Consider the following 25,279-nt stretch of genomic DNA (forward strand, 5'->3'; position numbering starts at 1 on the left):
GTAGCTGCCTCTGGTGCTAAGAAACCAAGGTGAAAGTCGAGCCTGGAGAAGCTCAGCAAACAGCCCTTAATTGCTTTTCTGGCTTTTGCCAGCGGGGGCGTGGCTCACCTCCCTCCGCACCGGGGTGCTGTGCGCCGCGGCAGCCTCAAACTGCTCCAGCGCTGGAGGCTCCTCACCGCTGCCGCTCCCGCCCCCGGTCGGGGGCTCCGGAGGCCCGGGCTGAGCCCCCGCTTGCCCCTGTGCACCCGCTGCCTCCTGGGGCTCAGTCTCCTGGTCTGCCTTGGATTCAGAGTCTGATCCCGATTCGGTCGTCATGGTGGATTGTTCTGCAGAGACAAAAAAAAAAAAAAAGGGAAGGTCCTGTGACTGGGTGCAAGCAAAGCAGGGTGCTAACCATGAAAGGCAGAGATACCCATACACAGGGAAGGAAGAGAGATTGCTTAACCAGGAGCAATTCTATTCCGCAGGCCCAAGAGAGGACTTCCCAGAGGTACTACAAAGAACTCCCAAGAGCTAAATTGTGGAACCAACCCAGATGCCCGAGTAAGCCAATCCCCAAAAACTAAATGTCAAATGTTTTCTTTGATACGAGGATGCCAACTCATAATGCTGATGGAGGGGGGGTCAGGGGAGGAATGGAGGAACTTTAGATAGGGCAAAGGGGAGGGAGGGGATGGGAGGCGACATGTGGGTAGGAAAGACTGGAATGAGTTAGACCTCATTACCCTAAGGACATGCATGAAGACACAAATGGTGTGAAAATACTTTGTGTACAACCAGTGACTTCAAAAATTGTGCTCTATATGTGTAATCTGAATTGAATTGCATTCTGCCATCATATATAACAAATTAGGATAAATAATTTAATAAAAGAGAAAAAGATGAGCACCCAAGAGCTGCTCAAAAGGAACAGAGAACCAGGAGTGGAAGTTGATTTGTAATGATTACAGGTTTTCTTCCAGTAGCCTAATAAGGCTTCTGCCACAGATGATCACAAACAGACATTTCAAAAATGGCTAATAATTGAATAACAATTTCAGAAAAGTGAATTAGCTGAAATGAGGGAAGGATGATCTAGCAATGGTAGACATTCCCTCTCATTCTCATGTTTCTTCCCTCTTTTCTCTACACAGGGGTCATCCCCACCGCTGAATCTGTAGATTTTTCTAGGAACAAATGCCTTTCCCATGTGACTTCTCTTAATTCCGCTACCTTCTTTGGAAGTGGAAACTGCAATTACCATAGAGATTTCTTCAGGAGTGTAGCCTCAAACCAAGATCCTAATCCTAATAATACGTAGTATGACCTTCTGACATATAACCACCATCTTCTAATAGTTTGCTGTTCAAGTTTAGTATTTTGTGCTTCAGTTTCCACAGGTGCCAAATGAGACAAATGAACTCATTTACACCTGAAGAAGTGATTTTCTATTGTTATTTTTTTCTCCTAATAGACACACTACTGTGTTTTAAGGAAGATTTTTACTCTAAGCAGCAAGAAAGCTGCTATGCCAAGTATATATGACATTTTGTTTCTTAACTTATGAATGTGAGGTAAATACCTCAAAAATATATATCTCAGGTTGTGTAATAACTTCCCTTCCTAGTTCTAATTTTATGGTAAAAATATCCTGAGCAAAGGGCTAGTGTAATACCTTCAGTAAATGATATACTCACTGGCATAATATAGAATTATTGAAAATAAACTAGTAACTGTAGTAAAGCCCTATCTTCACAACACATTGGAATATGTTTACAAATTTGAAGAACATTGCAAAAAAAAACACTCAATGCTACACCTGCACTTTTTTTTTTATTATTCCTTTTCCCAATTCCCAGCTACACCTTCTGTTGAATAAAAGACATGTCAACTTGGCATGTGCTGAGCTGCCCAAAGCATATGTAAATACCAAGTCCACAGGCAGAGCAAGAAAATGATCCAAGCAAAACTAACATAGTCTCTTCTTTTTCTTCCTATATCACATTTTAGATTTTAGAGCAAATCTTGAAGGTAAACATTTGTATTTTTTTTTTTTTTTGGTCCTCTTATCCTGGAAAGTGGGATGAGTACAGAGAGATAACAGCTGAGGGAGACAAGGTATTCATCTGGAGGAATTCAGAGCCTACAACTGAATTCCCATCTTGGGAAGGGGGAGGATCAGACTTAATAGTCAACTGAACTCACCCAACAATTACTGAGTCCCAAATATTAGCCAAGTGTTGCCTGTGGTTTAGAAGCAGAGATTAAAATGTTATAACCCATCCCCTCTCTACCCCAAGGACTTCATCGCCTGAGGCAGAAATGGAGTGGCCTTTAGTAACTTCCTTTAGTAAGTAAGCATTTTGTTTTAGCTAGAATTCCTCCGCCTGCGGGTGATGAGCAGTGATCATGTGATTAAGTCTGGACAATGAAACAACAGGAAAAAAAAAAAAAACTTATTCAATATTCGTCTTCATAGAGACAAAGTCACTTGCTCCGGGGGACTCAGATTGTCATTGACTAGAAAATGATGACAAATGTCATGGTCTCCTTAGACACAGCCATGGATGTGCCATGTTCAGGAGAATGTCAGAGTCACGCCACTTGTTTTGAGTTGTCACATGAAGCAGAAGTCAGCTTTTGCCTTGTGTGAACCTTAGTGTACTGGCCCATACCCCAATATGTGATGCATTCTATGAACGGCATTAATGCCCCTGTGGTTCTCACTCTCCCTTGATCTCACACCCCCCTCAGCTGCTACCAAGTTCCTCTTCTTCTCACTCCTGACTCAACCTAAAAGGAAAAAAAAAAAAAAAAAAAAAAGTTGCTGACCCTACTTGTCTTCCTCACTTCCTCTATTCTGGCTCCTACCCCACCCACTTCATTGAGGTGGCTCTTGTGGTCAAGGCAGCGGACCATGCGCTCTTCCCTGTTCTACCATCTGACCTCCGGGCAGCTCTGACCCAAGCAATGAACTCTCCTTGTCAACACACTTCCCTGTCTTGGGGATTCAGATAGCACCATTCTCCCTGCAGCCTCCTTCTGTCTGGCCTCTGTGTGGCCAAATTCCAGAGTATTCCATTCTGGGACCTCTGCTCTCTCATCACACCTTATCACACCTTCTTCCCAGCATGCCACACACTTTCCCAGGGTTTTAGATCCTTCCTGTATGTCAGAGGTTTCCACACTCACACCTCAAGTTCAAATCTCTGTTCTGAGCTTTCCAGTTAGCATCCCTTCGCTCACTTACCACTCCTGGCCGAGGCCATGTAGGTGTCTCCTGATTTCTCCCCTCAGCCATCCCCTCCCTCCCTCATCTTCCCCACCTCAACAAGGGGAAAGGCTGCTTCTTCAAGCCCATCACCCCTGATATTTTCCTTCCCCTAAACCTTCTTATCTCATACACAAGGGAAAGTTCTTCTGGTTCTATTTCCAAAATAAAATCTTTATTTGTCCCCTGTCCCTCCATGAGCCACTATTCATTTCTCTCCTGAATTCCTTCAGTCACCTCTGACTAGTTCTCTGTCCTGCTCCTGCTCACCTCTGTGTCTAATCTCCAGAAAACATTCATCCAGTCCCATCCATACTCACTGCTGAAAATGCTTTTAACAGCTTCTCAAGGCACTTGAAGTAAAATAAAATCTAAACTCATAATTACCATGGCCTTCAGGGATATGTCCAGGCCCTGACACTCTAGAGGTGCCTGGCCCTCCAGCCCACTATGACCCAGCCACAATGGCTGACCTTTAGTTTCTACTCCACATCAAAGTCACCTCATTCTTCTGTTCTTAGGCAGCCCACTCCCCATTCCTCAAATGTTGGCTGAGAAAGGCCTTCCTCATTCACCAACATTCTAGCTGTGCCTGAGTTTTCTTCCTGAAATAGTTAAACTATAATCATTCTCTTCTCCCTTACCTCCAACCTAGCTATTCCAGGTGGGAACCATGTATTTATATCCAATACACCCAATATCAACACAGTATCTGGAACGTGGCATATCACCAGTTACTTGATAAAGAATGAGGCTGCAAAACCAACCTCATTTATTATCAAATCTATGTATTTTAAAGTGTAATGTCTCTTACTGAAAGGGTAGATATTTCTATGTCTTACATAGCTAAGAAAATAAAACTTGAACAAAAATTTCTGAAAGGGGCTGGGATTGTGGCTCAGCGGTAGAGCGCTCGCCAAGTACATGTGAGGCCCTGGGTTCGATCCTCAGCACCACATAAAAATAAGTAAATTAATTAAAGGTATTGTGTCCAACTACAACTAAAAAATAAATATTAAAAAATTTCTGAAAGATCCTACAAGGAAAAAATTTTACAAATATAAATTTCATATATGTATATGTAGACATGTATATTTGTTACTTATATCTATGTATATGGATTCAGTCTAAATTACATACAAATGGTAAATTTAGTTATTATAAGTAAATATGAGGGGCTGGGGTTGTGGCTCAATGATAGAGTGCTTGCCTAGCATGTGTGAAGCCCTGGGTTTGATTCTCAGCACCACATATAAATAAAGGTCTGTGAACAATTAAAAAAGTATTTAAAGAAAAGTAAATATGAGAATATTTACTTTCAGTGAACTAACCCAAATAACAGTTTAATTTAGTCCAAAGTGAAAATATCAGAAGGGAAACTTGGAAAATAGTTTTCACTGCGTTAAGGAAAAGGTACAATTTTAAATAGCAAGAATCAACCCAGAAAGCAAGGAATAAGTATAACGTGTGTGTGTGTGTGTGTGTGTGTGTTTTCACCTGCCAAGTTTGAAAAATTGTTACACAGTTAACATCAATGCAGTCCATTGAAACACTACTGGTTTTTTCCAATCTAATGCTTCTGTCAGTCTAATGAAAGTCTTCCAAAAAAAAAAAAAAAAGAAAAGGTTTAGAGCTGGGCGTGGTGGCACACGTCTGTAATCCTGGTAGCTTGGGAGGCTGAGGCAGGAGGATCGCAAATTGGAAGCTAGCTTCAACATTAGCAAGGCCCTAAGCAACTTAGTGAGAACTTGTCTCAAAATAAAAAATAAAAAGTGCTGGGGATGTGGCTCAGTGGTTAAGCACCCCTCGTGTTCAATCCCTGGTACCAAAAAAGCAGCAGCAGCAACAGCAGCACACTCCTGTAATCCCAGTGACTTAGAAGGCTGAGGCAGGATGGCAACTCTGAGGCCAGGCGGAGAAACTTAGCAAAGTCTTTTCTCAAACTAAAATTTCAAAAGGCTGTGTGGATGTGGCTCAGTAGTTAAGTTTCCCTGGTACCAAAAAAAAAAAAGGTTTGGGTAGGTGTTTCACAGAATCCCTATTTAAAAAAAATAAAAATCACAGTCACTAAATCATGAGTAAAAAATGGAAAACATAAACAGCTAATAGAAAAAGCATTAAAATAAAGATGCTCAATTTTTCCTATGGCAATAAAGTTCCTGCATACAGATCACTTTCTTATTATTAAAGGATTTTGGATATAATCAAGTTTTTCTTACTATGTTTTATGAGTATCATATTTAGGATTCTCTGTTACTGTTACGAAGAGTGGCTCAATAAGTCATAGCCATAACATCGAATGTCAAAACTGTTAAAGAAAGAAAAAGCTAAAATCTTATTCCAAACTACAAACTTCTCTTCATTTCACTTTAAAAATCTATACATAATCTTTAGAGACATAATACATGAAAATAACCAGCAGCAAATAAGTTTCATGTATGATGCTGGGTGAATAAATTTCTGCTTCCTTTTCCATAAAATGAGAAGCTCAGACTAGGAATTAGAGAATGCATAGGATTCCTCTGAGGAGTGAAGTGAGTGGGCTGGAGAGATGGGAAGGACAGGGAAGGAGGAGGCAGAAACTACAGATCCCCCCATCGGAGCCAACAAATCTGTCATCTCTTGCACTACAAATCTGTCATCTCTTGCACTATGTTCCTGCAACTTCTTCACTACTTTTTAAACACAGCTTTTAAAATGTAGTTTATATATACTTTTAATACCAACATGTTCCTTGCTAAATAGGTTTTTTGAAAAAGAAATCTCTCTAAACACATTAGTCCCTGGACTCACTAAATATGAACAATGGAAGGAAAAATTAATACAGCAATATCCCAACTGATGCCAGTGTTATCACTCCAGTCATGAAATCATTTTGTACCTGCTTTTATCTTTAATTCCAAGACTTGTCTCCAAGGCAGAAAGCCAGCTCTACACAAGCTGAATTAATATGCAAAATAGATGGGGTTCAACAACTGCCTATCAACTAGTTAAATAATAACCCACCATTATTTTTTTAATATTTTTTAGTTGCTGATAGATTTTTATTTTTTTAATACATGGTGCTGAGAATCGAACCCAGTGCCTCACACATATCAGGCACGTGCACTGCCACTGAGCCACAGCCACAGCTCCCCCACCATTATTTTCTATGTATGACTATTCCACAGCATACCTTACCTGTCATACACCCCAGAAACCACAGAACCTCCAATCTCAAACTCCTGTGCCCCTCTCAAACATTTCACTGGCATATTACTTTTTCTAGTACTATATGAATAATATAATGAATGAAAAGCATTGCTGCTTTTTTATTAATGTTAATAAAATAAAACTTTTCTATCAAGAGTTAAGTAATAAGCCTTAAAATGTAAGGCTTTTTAATTTTGAAATCTCACTAGAATCAATATCCAGTTCCACATCTGAAGGGGCCTAAGTTCATGGTTCAAAAAAAAAACACCAAAAAAACAAAAACCAGTAATGATGGCCTAGATCAGCAAATTCCATTTCCAAACTTTTTCTAACATTCCTCTTCTCTATGTACATGACAACATAAGCAATTAATAAACTGATTTTTTAAATGGCAAACAATTAACATCCAATATTATAACTTTAATAGGTTTATAGTACACTACTTCACTCGCATGCATAAATGCCAAACCATTATTTCAAACTAGATTTTTATGATATTTACATTGGTTTGTTTCTTCTTCTTTTTTTATTTTTTTTTTTTGGGGGGGGGTTGGTTTTTTCAGTGCTGAGGACAGAACCCAAGGCCCCTTGCATGAGCTACATCACTGGCTCATGATTAATGTTGTTGTTCTTCTTCTTACACTATTTCTTGCTTTCTGGGATGACTCTTGCTACTTAAAATTGCACCTTTCCCTTTCCAAATCAGTAAAGACAATTTTCCAAGGTTCCCTCCTCTTCTAATATACTCACTTTGCATTAAATTAACTGTTGATTACTTGGATTACTTTACTGAAAGTAAACATTCTCATTTGCAATCCCAAATAGAGAGTGATAGAAAATGCTTAACTTTGAATTAAAACTGTGCCCTTTTAATACTAAATTTACCTTACTCTTTGTGGGATTTTTTTTTCTTTTTGTTACAGGGGATTGAACCCAGGGGCTCTTTACCACTGAGCTGCATCCCCAGCCCTTAGAGACAGGGTCTCACCGAATTGCTTAGGGGCCTTGCTAAGTCTCCGAGGCTGGCTTCAGACTTGCTATTCTCCTGCCTCAACCTCCAGAGTCACTGAGATTACTGGCATGTGCCACGGTGCCTGGCTCTTTCGTGTTTTGTTTAGGCTGAAAAGCTTTAAATTTCTAAAAACTTGAAGTCCTAAAAGTTGAGGTAAGGACATTCCTAAGCATGCTAGGCTGGTGGAAAGAAGAGTCTTTTATTTTTTAAAAGAAACATAAATTCCATTTCCATATGCCTCTCAGGGATATATTTATTAAGGGATTACCAAGAGAAATGGTAATGAGCTTCAAAAGATGTATCCTGCAAGTGTTAATGAAATTATATGTACAATTCCCAATCCAATCACCTACAAAAGGATGTGGTCATTGTCATGCATTTCAAGCTTTCTTTCTTTTCAGCTCTAATTTTTTACTGCAAAGGAAAAAAAAAAAATTGTCAGTAGGTCCTCATCTTTTCCACCACTAAAAGTAGCATCTTTAAAGTCTCCATCTCCTAACTAAATGACTGTTAAATTAGATTTTGTATTCAAATTTACCTCTCTCGCTGAAATGAAAATTCAGTGACATTTTATTAAAAGATACAAATGTAAGACTTAATGAAAGAAAATGCTTAATATAGATGTGTAAGACAGGCTTCCTATGGAATAGCAAAGTATTTCATAAGTGAAAAACTCCTTTGTACTATTTACCCGCTTACAAGGATGTTGAGCCAACAACGGACAAATTTTTTAAAAAATCATCTTTTTCCCTTATATATTTCAATTATAAATTTATAGGCAAGGAAAGGCAAGTAGGCTGGTAGAACTTAGCAGAAATATTTGTGACCACCAAATGCTATTTACCAGCCTGATAAAGCCCTCAGTTGTTAACACTTGAGAAGACGGTAATATCTCTTAGCCTTTCAATTAGAGTGTCTTTATTTGCATTTTTAAAAAATGCCCTCATTTCATATACCCCAAAACTAACCAACACAAGAAACCAAAATGATGTGCTGTGGGTCTCACCCTCCAGCCTTCCCAGATGGCCCTACGTCTCTGCTTTTCTTTACAGCCAGTCTTCTGGAAAGAATCTTCTTATGCTATCTCCACATTCTCTCTCTTACTTATTCATTCTTCAGTATATTCCCTATTATCTTAGTCAATCTCACCAAGGATATCAGTGGCATCCCCTCGAGTCAATGAATCCCAAGTGACATCTCTTCTGTCTTTCAATTCTCCTTCTATTTTTCCTGACTACTTTTTCCTCATTTTCATTTGCCCCTTCGTATCCCAGTTTTTAAACTTGACAGCTCTTTCGGAATCGGTGTCACTCTTCAAATTCTCTGTCTTGGAGAGCTCATTTACTTCTTTTTAGATACAAGGACAATTCCAAAATATAAGTCTCTCAATTTGTCCCTTGTGAACTTCAGACCCAAATTCACCCTCCTCCTCGCTTATCTCAAAGGCAGCTACACCTAAACATTTCTGCACCCACATCCTTGAGTCCCCACTACTGCCAGCTTCCTCCCCACCCCACTTCAGCCTTCTGCATTTCAACAGGTGGGCCTCCATCTGTCCAGCTGCATCCTGCTGGGTACAGACCACTTCTCAGACTCCCAACTCCAATCTGCCTCATGCATATCAAGGTTACCTCTTGTGTTTAAAGAAAGAATAAGAGGAAGACGGAAGGAAGATCTAGGCAGAGGTTATCAACAAGCAAAATCAGAACAGCATGAAAGATCTCTTGCTCTCACTTAGGTGAGAGGATACAGTCTTCTGTGGCTGGAACAGAGGGTTGTGGGAGTGGACAACCAGGGGTCATGAGAGTCAGACAAGCAGAGGGCGAGCCCAGCAGGCTGTCTGGCCTCACCAGGGGGACCTGGCCTCTTTACACAGAGGTCAGTCTGGCAGCCATGAGGACAGCTGACATGGGAAGGACAGGTGGATTTCCCCATTGTTTCAGCTCAAAATTAGGCCAAACAGGCTTTGATGAGGCAACAGAGGGTCATTTACTCCTCACAGTACAAAGCAGTCAGCTTTAGGATTAGGCATTAAAAATACCTTCCAAAAAGTTAACAATAAAGAGTTGACCAATAGTAGGGAAAATTCTGAACAGTTTTTTGTTTGTTTGTTTTGGGTTTTTTTTTCCCCCAAATATGCTTTTTAGCCACATACACAAAAATGTAAGTTAAAATCCTCTAAGCCTGGGCTGGGGCTGTAGCTCAGTGGTAGAGCGCTGGCCTAGCATGTGTGAGGCACTGGGTTTGATTCTCAGCACCACAAGCAAATAGATAAAGGTCTGTCAACAACTAAAAAAAAAAAAAAAAAAATTAAATCCTCTAAGCCAGTATGTTAACTCTGATAGAGGTCACTGATTTTTTTAAGATTATGCCAAAAGCAGCAATTTGGAATTTTTATGAAGGAAATATAAGAATCAAAAATTACTTCCATAATGACCACTGTAAACCTGCAAAAGTTTTCCCAAGGTCCATCAATATGGAGATGAAGATTTCAAAACAGTACTGGGCATTACTATTCAGTGTTATAAATTTAAAACACCTAATCAAGATTTTTTTTTAAAGGCCATAGTCCTCTATTTCAAGCAGTTTGCATTCTGACAAGTTACCCTGAGAAGCAAAAACATCCCAGTCCTCAGGAAGTAAGGACTCAGCCCAGAGAAGGGGGCTGCAAGCAAGTCTGTGGGGCAAGATGGGTTTCCATAAGAAATAATCACTAACCTTCAGTCCCAAGTTAAGAGACCAGTTTTAAACTGCAGATGTAATTAAAAGTCAGACTATTTCAGAAAGATAAAAGGGAAATCAGAGATAAATAAAAGTGAAAGGACACAGCCTGGTAGGGAGTTCACATGATGGGGCAAGAGGGTATAGACCAGCCAGGGGGCCTCTGGTGATGGGCCCAAATCTGCCACATGCTCTGTGACCTCAGTAGAATTTGGTTTCCCTTTCTGTTCTAAAATTCCAAAATTCTAGGGTTCCTGGGAACCAAAAAACAAAACTGCTATAACTACCAGCATGAAATCTAAGGAAAATCTGCCCTGTAAGATTAGTGAAGACAGATGCCAGCTGTGTTCACTAGTGTCCCTCCTGGTCCACAATTCTTCTAGGGCAGGCAATCATCAGCACTCTAGTAAGAGACAGAGGCATTTACCACTGCACAGAAGGTGCAGGCAGAAGGCAGAAGGCCTCATTAACTATTTGAATCTATTACATTTCTTCTCTTTTTTTTCTTTTTTTAAGTAAGGTACTGGGGATTGAACTCAGGGGAACTCAAACACTGAGCCACATTCCCAGACCTACATTGTATTTTATTTAGAGACAGGGTCTCACTGAGTTGCTTAGCACCTCACTTTTGCTGACTGACGCTGACTTTGAACTCGTGATCCTCCTGCCTCAGCCTCCCAAGCCCCTGGGATTACAGGTATGCACCACCGCGCCTGGCTAATATTTCATTTTGTTCACTGAAACAATACATTATTCAGATACCCAAATAATATGAAAAAGTTAGAAAAAACACTCTTACCTAATAGACTGGAAATCTCTATTTATAGTAAGCTGATGGCTTTTATTTTTTAAATGTTTAGGTCTATGCGTACGCAGAAAGATTAACAAATGCAGTTTAGAATATATGTAGGCCTAGATATAGTGACTATGTAAGCATCCACCTTATCAATATACACAGTTTCACCAAATCCACCTGGTGCCAAATACCAGGGTATAAAACTTTCTATACCTCAGGAAAAAACATCAAGAATCTTTCTTTGGCTGTTCCTACAAGTTCCCCTAATAAATTTTAATAAAGTAGGCAGCTGGCTCCCCTTTGGAGGAAGGGGGATTTGAGCTAGTGTTAGGTTTTAATAGAGTTCAGGGACCCTTTTTAATAGGGAAGACAGGGCTAGGGGCTGGCAGAACTACTTGCAAATTAAGACTATGGTGTGAGTGGCAGATGAACCCATTCAAATTCCAGGATCTTTGCATTATGTGCACTCTGTCAAGAACAAGGTTACCAAAACTGGATTCTTGGATACCAAAGGTTCAGGAAGGGGCACCTAAGGTCCTCAGAGTGTGTCTTGCAATTTCAAAGCAAAGTGCATATCTAGCAATGACACTGGCTGCACACACCAACCTGGCTTCTTTGCTTTTGGTTGGGAATTTATTAGTTAAGGTTACAAACTATGGCTGCAACACTGTTTCGTTCATTAATACATCCCTTCAACAATCACTTGCAGAACAGATGTTCTGAGGCCTGGTGATACATCTTATAAAGATGAACAAGGTCTCTGCTTTGGTGAAGACTGTATTTGGAAGAGCAAAATAAATTTTAAAAGTCAGCTCAAGATGGATGTTATTAAACAGTCCAGGTATAGTAGAGGAGTGCTGCTTTGGTCTGGGTGGTTAGGAATGACCACTCTAGAAAAAGACATTTAAGCCATATTCAGATATCCAGCAGAACTGCCATGTAGAGATACGGAGGTAGGGATAAAGCCTTTAAGAAAGACTTGGGATCAGACCTTAAGGATGAACTGAGCTTGGGGTGATCAACTAACAAAACCAAGGCCCGAGTACCTGGAATGAGGGAGGCATGGGGAAGAACAGAAACAGACGAAGAAGATGGAAGCCGGGGTAAGACCCCACGGTCTTTGAAAGCCAGTGGATGAAGTTGGATTTTACTGTAAATGCAATGGAGCATTTTAAAGTGGGGAATGGTTTTGTGGCTGCTTTGAAAGGTTACCCTGGTTTCTGAATGAAGGGGCAAAGGTGGGCACAGGGAAATCAGTTATCAAGCAATAGCCACAGAATTTCCAGGTGTCAGAAAATCTCAGGGCCAGGTAGCAAGAGAGAAAAATGAAGGGAAGTGGTATCCATCTAGTGCTGATCCGAAGCTTTTTTTTTTAAATATTTATTTTTTAGGTGTAGATGGACACAACACAATGCCTTCATTTTTATGTGGTGCTGAGAATGGAACCCAGGTCCCATCCAGGTTAGGGGAGTGCTCTACGACTGAGCCACAATCCCAGCCCCTCCCCCCCATCGGAAGCTTTGACTGCAGCTTTGGTAAGAGAGAGAAAATGAACTGAGCTGATGGGCAAAATCAATCTCTTAAATGTGTTAGGTCTCTTGTTTACATCAGGGTCCCTGGAGGGGAAAAGATTGCAAATAATACACTCTCCAACAGGCCCTTAGACAGGGAGCCCACCAACAAACAAATGTCAACAGTTTAGCCATTATTCTTCGATAATGGTTCTTCCATCACGGGAAATCATTAGTTCACCATACCTCACCAGCAATACTTCTTAAAGTCATCAAGACCAGGTGAAAAGCAATGCTTGCCTTCATTTATAAATGATGTGTTCCTGTGGTTTCAGTGGCACTTTCAGTCTTCCAAAGAAAGCAAACCTAAAACAGGTTCAGGTGAAGAGCTATGGCCTTTGGAGTACAAAATGTGCTTCTACACGTCATCTGAGAATCTAACCAAAGGACAAATGGCACCTGTACTACCTACATGCTTGTTTGGTACGTAATTCAGCAGAAAATCAGAGTCTCCATAAAATTTTAACCTGACTATCTCTGATACTGTCATTATTGGGAACCTACTCAAGTTTTGACATGGTATATACAAGAATCAGGTTGATGCTATTAAAGGTTTTAGGCTCATAAGCGGTCCACATGTGAATTCTGTCTTGTACTGGGTTTGACTTAGAAAGAACCACCCTCACCCAGCAAAAGGCAGGGTTTCTCTAAAATTCATTTACATCTTTTTCACTTTGATAAGCATTTTAAACGTATTACTCGATATACAGTAGAAATACTTAAATAGCTGACCTCAGGATTGGAAACTGTCAAAAATATTTAATTTTTTTTTCAAGAGTTAACACAAATACTTGAATTCAGTTTCGTGATAGCTGTATTTATAGCAAACCATTAGCATTCCCTATCATTGAAACAGAGCTCAGAATTGACAACGACTCATTTCTCTTTGCTAGAGGCAACCCCTTAACAGTATTCTTCAGCTTTTAAGCAGAAAAATTAAATCAAAATGGAAATTTCAGAACACCAATAACATACCTAACAGCAAAATATTCAGTCTTTATGTTAAGCTGGAAAGAGTGAGTAAATAAGTGTAGCAACTGCTCTCTCCATTTTCTGTTAACTGTAAGTCACTTTCGGTAAGAAAGAAACTGTCATTATGTGTTCAATGCATAGTGCATAATTTAAATACTGTGGAATTGCTTAAGAACTCTAAACAAATCTTATCAAACATTGCCTTACAGTTCCCTATGTGGAAAGCTGAGTGTATAAAATCATTGGATTTTCATGGAATTTGGCAGCTGAAATAATTTCTCATAAGTCGTTTGGGATGATATGACTTTTTCATTAACGGGGCGGGGGTTAGTGATGGAGAACATAAAAGAAACTGTTCACAGAGAAGCACAGGGCCGGGTGCTAAGCACCTCCCTCAGACAAGGTCAGCTCCAACCCAACCTGTGGAGTGGATGTGGGACCCTCAGGACAGAGAGGTTAGTATCCAACTCAGGTAGGTCACAAGATGAGCAAAGAGCCAAAAATGAAATCTGACTTTCCACTGCCATCACAAGCTCTTTCTCCTACCCAAGATGCACACAAAGGCACACCATACAACCTTCTTTTGTCCAAGTCATTGAATGATGCGACCATTCATACGTCCATGTTGCCAATGTGCTATCTCCTTATTATTTTACTTAATGTATGTCAGGCATTAGTAAATTCAAACATTTATAAAATTGTGTTCTTAAAAACTATTTTCTCTACTACTTATCTTTAATAAGCACATAAAGCATCACAAAAATAACTTAATCCTTTGTAAAAAGAAGTTCCAATCTAATGTGAACCTTCAGGAATCTGTCACAGATTGCCATTTTATTCCTGGAAAACAAACAATAAATGATCATTGTTGCTTCTAGGGAAAATATGAATGGTTCTGATGGTTCCCAGATCCCCAGCAATTCATGCCTTCCCACTGTGGTGGCTCTAATGGGTAAGCCCGAGCCTTAATCAGTGACAAACTCTGAGATTGTTCATGGAGGGCCTCAAGGTGATGAGAGTCAGGGTCACAACTTCTGCTTTATCAATGTCCAGCTTCACTGCTGAAAATCTCCATGCCTTCCTTTTACTAAAATTCCAAGGAGGAGGAAAAAGGAAACAGTGTATTTCCCCTGTGTTCTTGGCCAATTTTATTCAGGGAAGAACTTATTAGCAAAAAGATAACTTTGGCACCTAAATTCAGGAGCATATTTTTCTATTACTCAACATCTGACTGTGCATCTGTGAGGAATGTGGTGTGAGCTGCAGAGAATGAATAAATTAAAACAGACTCTATGCAGTCGTCAACCACTACCAAATAGGAGCTCTCTGACTCTTGAAATGGGTTTCTCTCACAGACTCACTGTAAAAAAACAGGGCAAGGGTTCTGAGAAAAAAAAAAATCCCAGCTTTTGCATCTTAGCGGGAGAGACAGTATATACCCTCTATTATCTGGGAATATCTGGTGGAGAATCCATGGTTCAGGTCTTTTGTGATGGGTGTCCATACCATGGGGTTGAGCAAAGACAGAACAACAAAAATGGTTGTCTCAAAATGACCTAAGCACAAACATCCTGTGCTTCCAATTCCCTGTCTGTCCAGGAAAATTTGGCACACGTGGACCCTGAAAAATAGAAAATGAATGAACAGCTTGTTTTCTGCATCTCACGAATACAGCAGTACAGTAGGTCTCGCTTAGGAGCCCTGTAGATTCAGTCGAACTACAGAACAAGGAGCTGGCACATAACTGCTTGCGTGACATTTTCTGTAACTGCTTGCGTGTCTCAATGTTTTTATCTCTGTGGTTAGCGCAAGCTTCATGCAAGCCCCCCCCCACAACTACTTACCATAAGGACATGTGGTATGAACAGAAAGAAAACAAAGGGGAAAAGAAGACCTTATGGGGACCTAGGAAGGCAAGCTGCCTGTAAATATTTGTATCTTGCCTTTTAAAGCAGTTCTAGGCAGTGAGCCTCGGAGACTCACACAGCATGAATAACCTTTGATCAAATCAATAAAGAAATATGAAAAAGACAACTTCTATTGCTATGAAAATACAAAATCAAATGTATGAGAGAATTCCAGACATTCTAATTTTTGTTTCTATTTAATTCTTATAAAATCATAAGACAGGGCTGGGGAGATATATATAGATCAGTGGCACAGCACTTGCCTAGCATGCACAAGGCCCTGGGTTCCAGCCCCAACACTGCAAAAATAGATAGATAGAGAGAGAGAGAGAGATAATCAAATCAATGTAAATATCAGCAACAACCTGGTGGTCATTAAATATTTAAATGAATGAATGAATGAATGAATATAGCAGCTTCCTGTAACCTAAATGTGCCCTAAGTAACATGTCTACAAATGATGTCTTGGAAATCAGATCCCTCTGGCTGTTCTGTGGCAGACTGCATTGAATAGAAATACACACAAGTCAATACCTCTCGACTACTTCCTATATGAAATATGCTCAATTTGATCAGTTACCTTTCCAATCCTGACACTTTCTAGGTAATGTACCGAATTCCAGAGCCAAATTAATAGAATTTGGTCTTCTCCAAAGTTCTATATCATGGTGTCTCTGACACCCAGCAATTAACAATACCATTTATTAAGATTTTTAAACAGAACAAAAATGGGAACTCTTCTGAAACTTAAGACCCTCCTGTACTATAAGGGTTGATCAGAGAGTTGAATTTTCATCCTTTAATATAAACGAGAGGCCAAATAATTAATTATTCTGTTTTTACTGTAATGCATCAGCTTTTATCTTGATGCTAGAAATGGATGGAGACAATCAAGAATGGTGTTAAACGATCTCACTGGCATACAAATGACTTGCTTGAAAATATTCTCTCATCAAAGTCTCTGAAGGCGCTGATAAGAGGATTCCTTGCTCCAGGGTTATTTATTCCAGGCCTAAAGAGCTGCTAAAGGGCTCCCCATGTATGCTTCAAATACACTGTTAAGAAAGCCTGAAGAGATGAGCTGGGCCGCCATCTTCCTTCCTGCCCTAGAGGTGACTTAGAAGACTAAACAAATGGCCCTATGGCAGGAGCTTAATGCTGATATTCTGATTATGGGAGTTGAGTGTGTCCCACACAATGTACTAAAAAATGATTGAGCAGCCACAGGTCTGATGTTCCATTTATATTCTTTTTCTCCAATGGGCAACTAAGCCAATAAATAGCTCTTTCAATTTTTAAATCCACATATTTCCAGTTCAGTGAGGATTAACTCAAAACCCTAGAGCCAAAAATAAATTTGAAGAAAAACTAAAATCCTGAAATGCAATTCATCTTAAGAATTTTCTTTTTAAATAGGTTCTTTATGGTGTTGTTTTTTTTTTAAGGCTTAATCACAGCGAACCTGCTTCACTTCATGTGTTGATAATTTTTTTAATTACTATGGTTTTCACAATGGAATCAGTTTAAATCCTTCAACTTGTCTATTTAAAATTAATGTAAAGTAAATCTGTCGAGGTAAATGCTTTCTATGCAGCAAAAAAGAAGTTACACTAATTCCTTACTTTGAACTCTGGTGTTCATAGGGGTCCTCAAACCTGCAGAGAAAGGGGCACTTGCTCCGTTGAGCCAGATTTTGACAGACAGGTGAGAAATGTAAGAAGTTGCAAAGGAAGGGAGAAAATTCAAAGCAAAACTGGGACTGACATAAGGACCACACTGGTCCCAATGTGTTTACCCAGGAAAAACTGTCTTAGAAAGGGTCACAGGTTTGGGCAGAATAAGAGTTTCCTAGGCTCCACTGTGCTTCTGTCCTGCAGTAGGAAGAGGAAGACAGATTAAACCATTTGCTGGGAACAGGGAGGTCATTCATTCTAGGCTATCACCAGGGGCCAGACCATTGAAGAAGTCACCCTAACCTAATGCTACAGAGGTTGTGGATTCAGCCTGGGTGCAAGGGCTTTGTACAGTTGAAATTTGTCCTCCAAGAGTTTATGTGTGGGAAGCTTGATCCTTACCATGGTGGTATTGGAAAGTGGTAGGACCTGTAAGAGGTGGCTTAGTGAGAAGTGCTTAGGTCACTGAGGGTACTGCTCTCAGAAGAGATTCCTAATCCTAGTTCTCAAGAGAGTAAGTTGTTGGATGAGTGAAACCACCCCTGAATTGTTCTCCAGCTTCTTGTTTCTTGATGTGATCTCTTCCTCTCAAACTAGTTTCCACCATGACGTGAATCATTCCCCAGTGGTGAACTGCTGCCAGCACAAGGCCTTCAAACCTATAGAACTATGAGCTAAATAAACTTCTTTTCTTGACAGAGTTGGCCTGTCTCAGGTATTTCAGTACAGTAGCAACAACAACAACCACAACAAAAATGGACTAATACACTAGGGTTTTCAATATCCAGATTCATCATGAAAAGAGCTTTTTCAGTGACCAGGCAAAATGTTGAGAGTGATTATCTCTGGATGGCTGACTCTGTCTTTTTGAAGTTTCCACAAAAGTATTATTTTTATAATTAGAAGAAAACAAATCAACAAAATATTTCCTCTTAGAGACAAATACCCATCAAATATTCTTTCATCCAGGAGATTATCTATGGTTTTTAACTCAGCTTTATAATAGAAATAATAATTGTAATTTGTTTTAACATTTCATCCTGCACTAACATAGCTTGGCACCTCTATGCTGAAGATGGACCACGCCAGTGAAGGCCTGAAGTTTGTGCAGGGTGATGATATGCAGGACACTTGGAACAGAGGCATACGGAACACTCTTAAAAATTCAGATTCCTCAGGCCTAAGTGCAGGAATAATCAGCATGCAAATGCCTAGGTTCCATTTCCTAATTCAAACAGAATCTCTCACGGGAGGCTGTGTGGTTAGGTAATTTGAAAAAGCGACTACAGGATTCTAAAATGCAGCCTGGACTGAGAATGGTCAGATTATATATATCCACATTTTTAATGAGCACCTAGGAGACTCTTACACACAAAAAAAGCTTGCAATGACTGGCTTATAGTGAAATTAACAGCCTCTCCACCACCCCAGAGCATTTGGATGCAGAAATGACAAGTAGATAACGAAAGATCACTGGCGCTAGACAGGGCCATCAGCGTGTGCATATTTTGAACACTGCCACAAAACGAGCTTGGCAATCTTAACGCTTTTTTGCATTTCATATATATACACGCCATTCTGCTCTTGCAAGTTTACTCAAAAGGTATTTGCAGATTGCTCTAGAATTTGAGGATCTCGCCTTTAATAATAATGTAGTACTCACATTCTGATATTCTGATTTTATAGTGGATATATTTTTCCAACTCAGTTACGCTCCATCTTCTCCCCCAAACAATACTAATCATGTTATCTCCTCTATTAGTAATTCTTACTGAAGCAAAGTTGAAAGCATCTTATTTACACTTCTTTCCAAAGGAGCACCGCCCTTAAATTAGAATGGGGTTGCAGCTGACGACAAACTGAAGAGGAAGAGAAAGAGGAGTGCACAAGAAAGTGGGCAAAATGCAACTCTGCTCATTACAATTCCTGGGCTACTTTCAATTTCTATCTCAATGACCACTCCAATCTAGACACCCATCTAGCCCTTACCAGTGCTGAGTACCTAAACTTGCTGAGTACTTAATCCTGATTTGGCATCTTGGTCACCTAAAAGAGTAACAGACACTGAATTATTATTATTTTTTTTGTAAAGCCCCAACCCTTCATTTAACTAATTCTGAATATCAGAAACTGTTGAATCCTTCCTAATAACATCTTCACTATGTTTGTTTTTCCCCTGGCATCCCCGTTGGATTTTGAACACTATTCACCAAATCCAGTCCATGATAAAGTCTGTGTTACAACTAGGAACACACTGTTTTTACAGCTTGAGAAACACTGGAGAAAAACATGAAATAGTAATAAAATAAGCACATAGATTACAACCTACTATAATGATTTTCTGCTGGTGTCCATCCTCAGCTGGATTTTTGCAGGTCTGGAATTGAGAGACTATTTCCTCCCACATACTAAAACTAGTTCCCTGTCCCTTATTTCTTCTCAATGCAACACAAAGGGCAATTCTCAAGTCTCATTTTGATCCTCACCACACCAACTTCAGCAATAAAGATCCGACTGGATGATCTGCATGGAGTTCTCCAAGTGCTCTAAGAGTTTGAGTCTTCCAATGCCCTTGAATATGCTGCCTTGTATCTAGAAGCCTCCAACTCACCCATTTTCCACAGAACTATTGAACCCTTATGCTTCCAAATGCAGCTTTAACACCATCTCTACTATGCAACCTCTCTTGAGTTCCCTCCTCCCCAGGAACAGATTCATCTGGGCAACCACTAGACTTGTGCATATTCTGACCACTAAGTATTTCTTACTAAAGTTGTATTAATCTTAGCTTCAGAGAGTCTCTGTTACCAGCTGAGAGATTCTCCAGGGCAAGTGAAGGTTTTCTGCACACTCTCTCCTAGAAGTTTACCTTAAACCTAAGGTGTTCAGTAATGAACTCCAGAACATTTTTTCCCCCAACCACCTGCAACCTTCTCCAACAATCAACCCATCCTTCTAGGGTCTTAAGCCAAAGAAAATAGGAATCAACAACAACAACAAAAACAACTTTCCCTCACATTCTGTGTGGTTCATCAGCAAATCCTGTCACTCTACCTTCAAATTGTATCCAAAGTGTGACCATCTCCCCACCTATACCCACCACACCTTCACCTCCACTGATATCCACTACACCTTCACCTCTACCACTATGCCATGTTTTTACCACTACCAATACCCAACATACCTTCAACTCCACCACTACATCTTTACCTCTATCAATACCCACTACACCTTCACCATTCCCAATACCCAACATACTTTCAAGTCTATCAACACTCCATTCCAACTTTACTTCCACCAATATGTACCACAACTTCACCTCTACTACTACCTCCCCATCCAGCCCAACATCATTGCTTCATCAGTTATTCCAATAACCCCCAACTGGTGTCTCTCTTTGCTTCTGCATACTCTATAGTATATTTTTCTGTAAATCAACAAAGTCAATCCTTTTATGAATACAAATCACATCAATTCTTTGCTCAAAATCCTCCAATGACTCCATTTCACTAAGAGTAAAATCCTGATTCTACAATACTGCTTTGATGCTTCCTGTTCAACTTCCATTCCACTTACCACTGTGGCCGGCCTCAGGGACCTCCCCACCATTCCCCAGACATCAGAAGGACACTCTCACCCACAGCCTTTGCACTCACCATTCGTACCTGGAATGTGCTTCTCCCCTGGCTCATTCCCCCACCTTGTTTGCATCTTTGTTCTAATTTGCCTTTTCAGGAGGCCTTCCCCATCTGCACCTCTTACTCTCTATGCTCCATTTTATGTTCTGTTTTCTCTTTAAAATTTATCACTAACTAAATTATCTGTCTCATCCAACTGGAGGCTCTAAGCCCCAGGAGGTGTGGTGGGTATTGATGGAGGGTTTTTATCTATTTCATTTACTGTCATATATGCTTTGTCTAATAAAACAGTATGTGGCACAGGGTAGGTACTCAGTGACTATTTATTGTATGCATAAACTCAGCTTTGGGTTTTCAAGTCCTTGAACACTTGAGTGTCAGGCACTTGAGGCATTCTCTACATTGTATCTGCTGAATTATGACACCAATCTGTTCAATTCTTATAAAGCTATTTCAGTTCTAGGTAAAATAGTACTACCAATAACATGTGCATCAGTGTTCTTAGGATCATTTTTCTTAAGGATGGTTCACACCAGTGAAAACAGCTTGGACACTGATGTTAGTCAGATAGTCATAGCTGGAATCCTAGCTATACTGCCTGTTAATTGTGCATGCTTGGGCAATGTGACCTCACAGATCACATGTTTTTCGTCTTTAACATGTACCTTAAAAGGTCATTGTAATTGTAATGACCAGAAGTAATACACACATGTGTATATGTATGTGTATATATAAATATGTGTGTGTATATATATATATGTGTATGTGTGTATACATATATGTATATATATGTATATATACACATACACACAGTACTTGTCTGAACACCAAAGAGAACACATAGAAGCACAAAGCAACCAAAGGATATTTAAACTTGAATGCTACATCCAAGAAGCAAGATATGACCTGCCTCACTGATGTTTGGTTAAACAATTTGGGATGAGTCTTGCCTTTTTCAAGGAGGATTAATGATAGAAGTCAAAAGGCTCTTATGAGAGACATTAATAAAGCCATTAATCACTTTTGCCAGTTGGTATCAGTTGCTGACCTCCTACAAACTGATGGCACCTGACAATGTTCAAAGTTTACCCTTTCTAGCCATGCAGCTTCAAACTATTAAAACTCTGTAAAGATCAATTGATAGAAGTATCAATTGGAAAATGCCCCCAAAACAACAACAACAACAATAACAACAAAAATATAGCTCTTACAATTGTTGAGAAGGAAGTAAAATCATGCACAATGGCACTGCATTTGACAGAGCAGACACTCACAGGAGGCACTTAGTAAATGGGCCGTCATCATTTTTAAGCCTATAGAGCAATTCCTCCTGTTCCCAACTCCTGGCTGGCATTTCTGGGATTTTATTTAGTTTGGTTGGTGTTTTGTTTTTGTTGGTTTGTCTTTTTTGTTCTGCTTCTTGCGGGGCTGGAGATGGAACCCAGGGCCCAACACATACTAGGTGAGAGCTCTACCATGGTGCTGCATCCCCAGCCGTTGATGCAGTGAGAAGAAAGTGAACACTCCTTCAATCCTCAGCACGGGGTGGGGTGGGGATCATGTTAAAATTGATGGTGAGTTGGGCCAAGTTCCTTAAAACTTATGAAACATCACCTGCCCCTAGCTTTCCAGGCCTTAAGGATCACTAGTGTTCATATAATCATAATTATTAAACCAAATTTAGAGTCGAGTTGAACTCTCTCCATACCACTATCAGAAGAAACAACAGCTGCTTCTACAACTTTTATGCATTTACCATTTCCAGCAACATGCTTATGTGAACACTGCTGAAAATCAGGGCTTAGGAGAAAATTACCTCACACCAGGACTGTCTCAGAAGGAAGATAAGGGAAAAGAGTTCAGACAAAGGTTACATGGGACAAAGGTGCCCTGGGTTAGCCAGGAAGACAATGAAAATAGATTTTCTAGGGACTGGAAAACTATGAAAATCATAATTACCAGAGACTAGTTCTTATCTGATAGTATAAATATTTTGTCTTCTTCATTTAGCTTCTAAAAGACACGATAAAGCATATGCTTTGTCCCAGGTGATGGGAGAAAGTGGGAATAATTTACTGAGCATCATTTTTATATTACTAGTGTCCAAACCCCACTGAAAATACACCTCCGACTGAAATATCCTTTGTTCTAGGCTTGTTCAGAGTGTTCCTCTTCTTTCTCCCTATTCTCTGAATGTATCCTCTCATTCCTCACCATCATGTATCTACTTCTTATATATAACAGAATCTAGTAGGAATCACACCTTTTTGGTGTCTCCATTATGCAAATCCAATAACAACCCCCAGACCAGTTAGGCAAAGAGTATTAACGTGACAAGCCAGCATACCGGGCTTAACCGCGAGCACAAAGATGATCCCCAGGGATTTCTCTCAATGCCATCTGCCTGGAGGTGCTGAGCAGCTTCTCAAGGGATGTTATAAGACCAGCTTAGCAGAGGCTGGCTTCAGAGTCTAGTTAGGAAAATACCCTGAAAGGTAAGAAAAGGCAAGGATTCTGGGACTGGGGGTGGGGGGGGTAGCTCAGTGTTAAAGGACGAGTTTAGCATGTGTGAGGCCATGGATTCTATCCCCAGCATTACAAGAAACATAAAAATGCCAGTTTTCATAATCAGACCTTGGTAAAGTGTTAAGAACTTCCTCATGAAATCAAACAGGTTTTTGCATTTTTTTTTTTTTTTTTTTTTTGGAGAGGATGTTTTAACAGAAATAAATTCCTTTTAGGATTTCCAAAATAAATAAATAAATAAACTGAAGAACACTTAAAGAGGCCACTAGCCCAGTGGCAAAAGAGGGCTGAGGTCCTCAGCTGCCCCAAACCAGCAGCTCCACCACCTCCAAGGTGAATATTTCTTCCCTTGCGTTGAAGGATTATGTCTTAAATGGTCACTACTTCTGCTGGTGACACATGAAGGGGGATGAGTTCAGCAGAGGTGTTGCAGCAGCCAACGGACAGCAAAGTTCTAAGGAAATGGAGTTGAATTTAGTAGGAACAAAGAAATGGTTAGAAATTTAAATGGAATTGAAGACATTAATCTTCCTATTTCACGGTTTGGTGCTTTAGAATCACACTAATCTAAAGGGAATCAATGGAGATCAGAAAGGTAAGGAAGTCTACTGACCCCCAACTGCATATTCTCAAAGCAGAGGTGTTGCCCCCACCAAGCAGAGTGGCATCAGAGTGAAACTGCTCTACAAAGCACTTCAAGTAAATTTCTCCTAAAAGGGTTTAGGTTGTTTTTATTATTTTTCTGCTTTGTTTGGGTAAAATATTTACTTTAATCATGCTCAACTTATAGCAATTCACTTATTCAATTATTCAATAATATGGACAGTCAGTCTTCCATAGTTACAGGTTCTGTATCTGCACAGTCGACCTACCATAAATCAAAAATATTTAGGGAAAAAATGAGCTTTTTTTGGTCATATTCCCTATACAACTCAAGTTCAACAACAGTTTAGATTGTATTAGATATTACAGTAATCTGGAGATGATTTAAAATATACAGGAGGATGTGCACAGGTTATACAGAAATACTATGCTACTTAGGCCTTGAGCATCTGTGGATTTCCATATCCTTCCAGGGTCCCAGAACTGGTTCCAGAACCCAGTCCCCTGTGGATGCTGAAGAATGACTATATGTTATGAGCTTGGTCCTGAGGATATGAGACTTGTATATCTCATTTGCAACGTGGCCTACTTTTAATTTTTATCATTGAACATGTTATAGAGTACAATCATTAAAATAGCTAAATATGTGCAAACAAGTGACTTATAGCTAATCACCAACCTAGAGCCAGGCCAGAAGGCACCTGTACCACTAGAACACATAACACTCGTGCCCTATGATAGATGTTCATTTTAATATGTAAATCAAGAAAGCTGGTATTGCAATATTGGTTTTAACAGATAAGGGCTGACAAAGGAGTCGTTTTCATTGCAAGAAAGACCTTAATGTCATATGAGTTCATACTTACTGCTTAATTTCATTATAAAACTAGCATTGAGGACCCAGGGAACATCTGCATCTAGACAATCTCTGGTCTATCAAAAGGCATGATCTGACATAGTATGCTTAGCAATGGGAGTCTGCATGAGAAAAGGGCCCAGAGGACCCAACTTTCTTCTTCGAGGATCCAGGTGAAGCATCATCCTTATACAAAACCAAGCCCAGTTCCCAGGCAGTTGGGGAGCCCCTCTCCAGTGCTCAGAAACAGTAACTACATTCTTAAGGGTGCAGCTGTAGCCTGGTGTTGTCAGGCACCGATGTACATGCCTGTAATCCCAGCAGCTCTGGAGGCTGATGGAGGAGGATCACAAGTTCAAAGCCAGCCTCAGGAAAAGCAAGGCACTAAGCAACTCAATGAGACCCTGTCTCGAAATTAATTTAAAAAAAAAAATACAAAAGAGGGCTAGGGATGTGGGTCAGTCACAGTGCCCCTGAGTTCAGTCCCCAGTACTCCCTGGCAAAAAAAAAAAAAAAAAAAATAGTAAAATTTTGACATCTGTAGAAGATTATTTAAACAATT

General features: G+C 39.9%; 1 protein-coding gene across 28 annotated transcripts in view; it reads right to left on the bottom strand.

Moving 5' to 3' along the window:
• Epb41l3 (erythrocyte membrane protein band 4.1 like 3) overlaps positions 1–25,279 on the bottom strand; it is a 226,521-nt gene that overhangs the window by 89,793 nt on the left and 111,449 nt on the right. For 27 of the 28 annotated variants that reach the window (XM_048806509.1, XM_048806516.1, XM_048806507.1 and 24 more), the window contains exon 2: positions 109–326. In XM_048806509.1, coding sequence (XP_048662466.1) covers positions 109–326 — 218 coding nt within the window. The remainder of the gene's footprint in view (positions 1–108; positions 327–25,279) is intronic. The other variant, XM_048806517.1, reaches the window with a different exon arrangement.

This window comes from Marmota marmota, unplaced genomic scaffold (assembly GCF_001458135.2).
Source record: "Marmota marmota marmota unplaced genomic scaffold, marMar, whole genome shotgun sequence".
In the NCBI taxonomy this organism is placed as follows: Eukaryota; Metazoa; Chordata; class Mammalia; order Rodentia; family Sciuridae; genus Marmota; species Marmota marmota.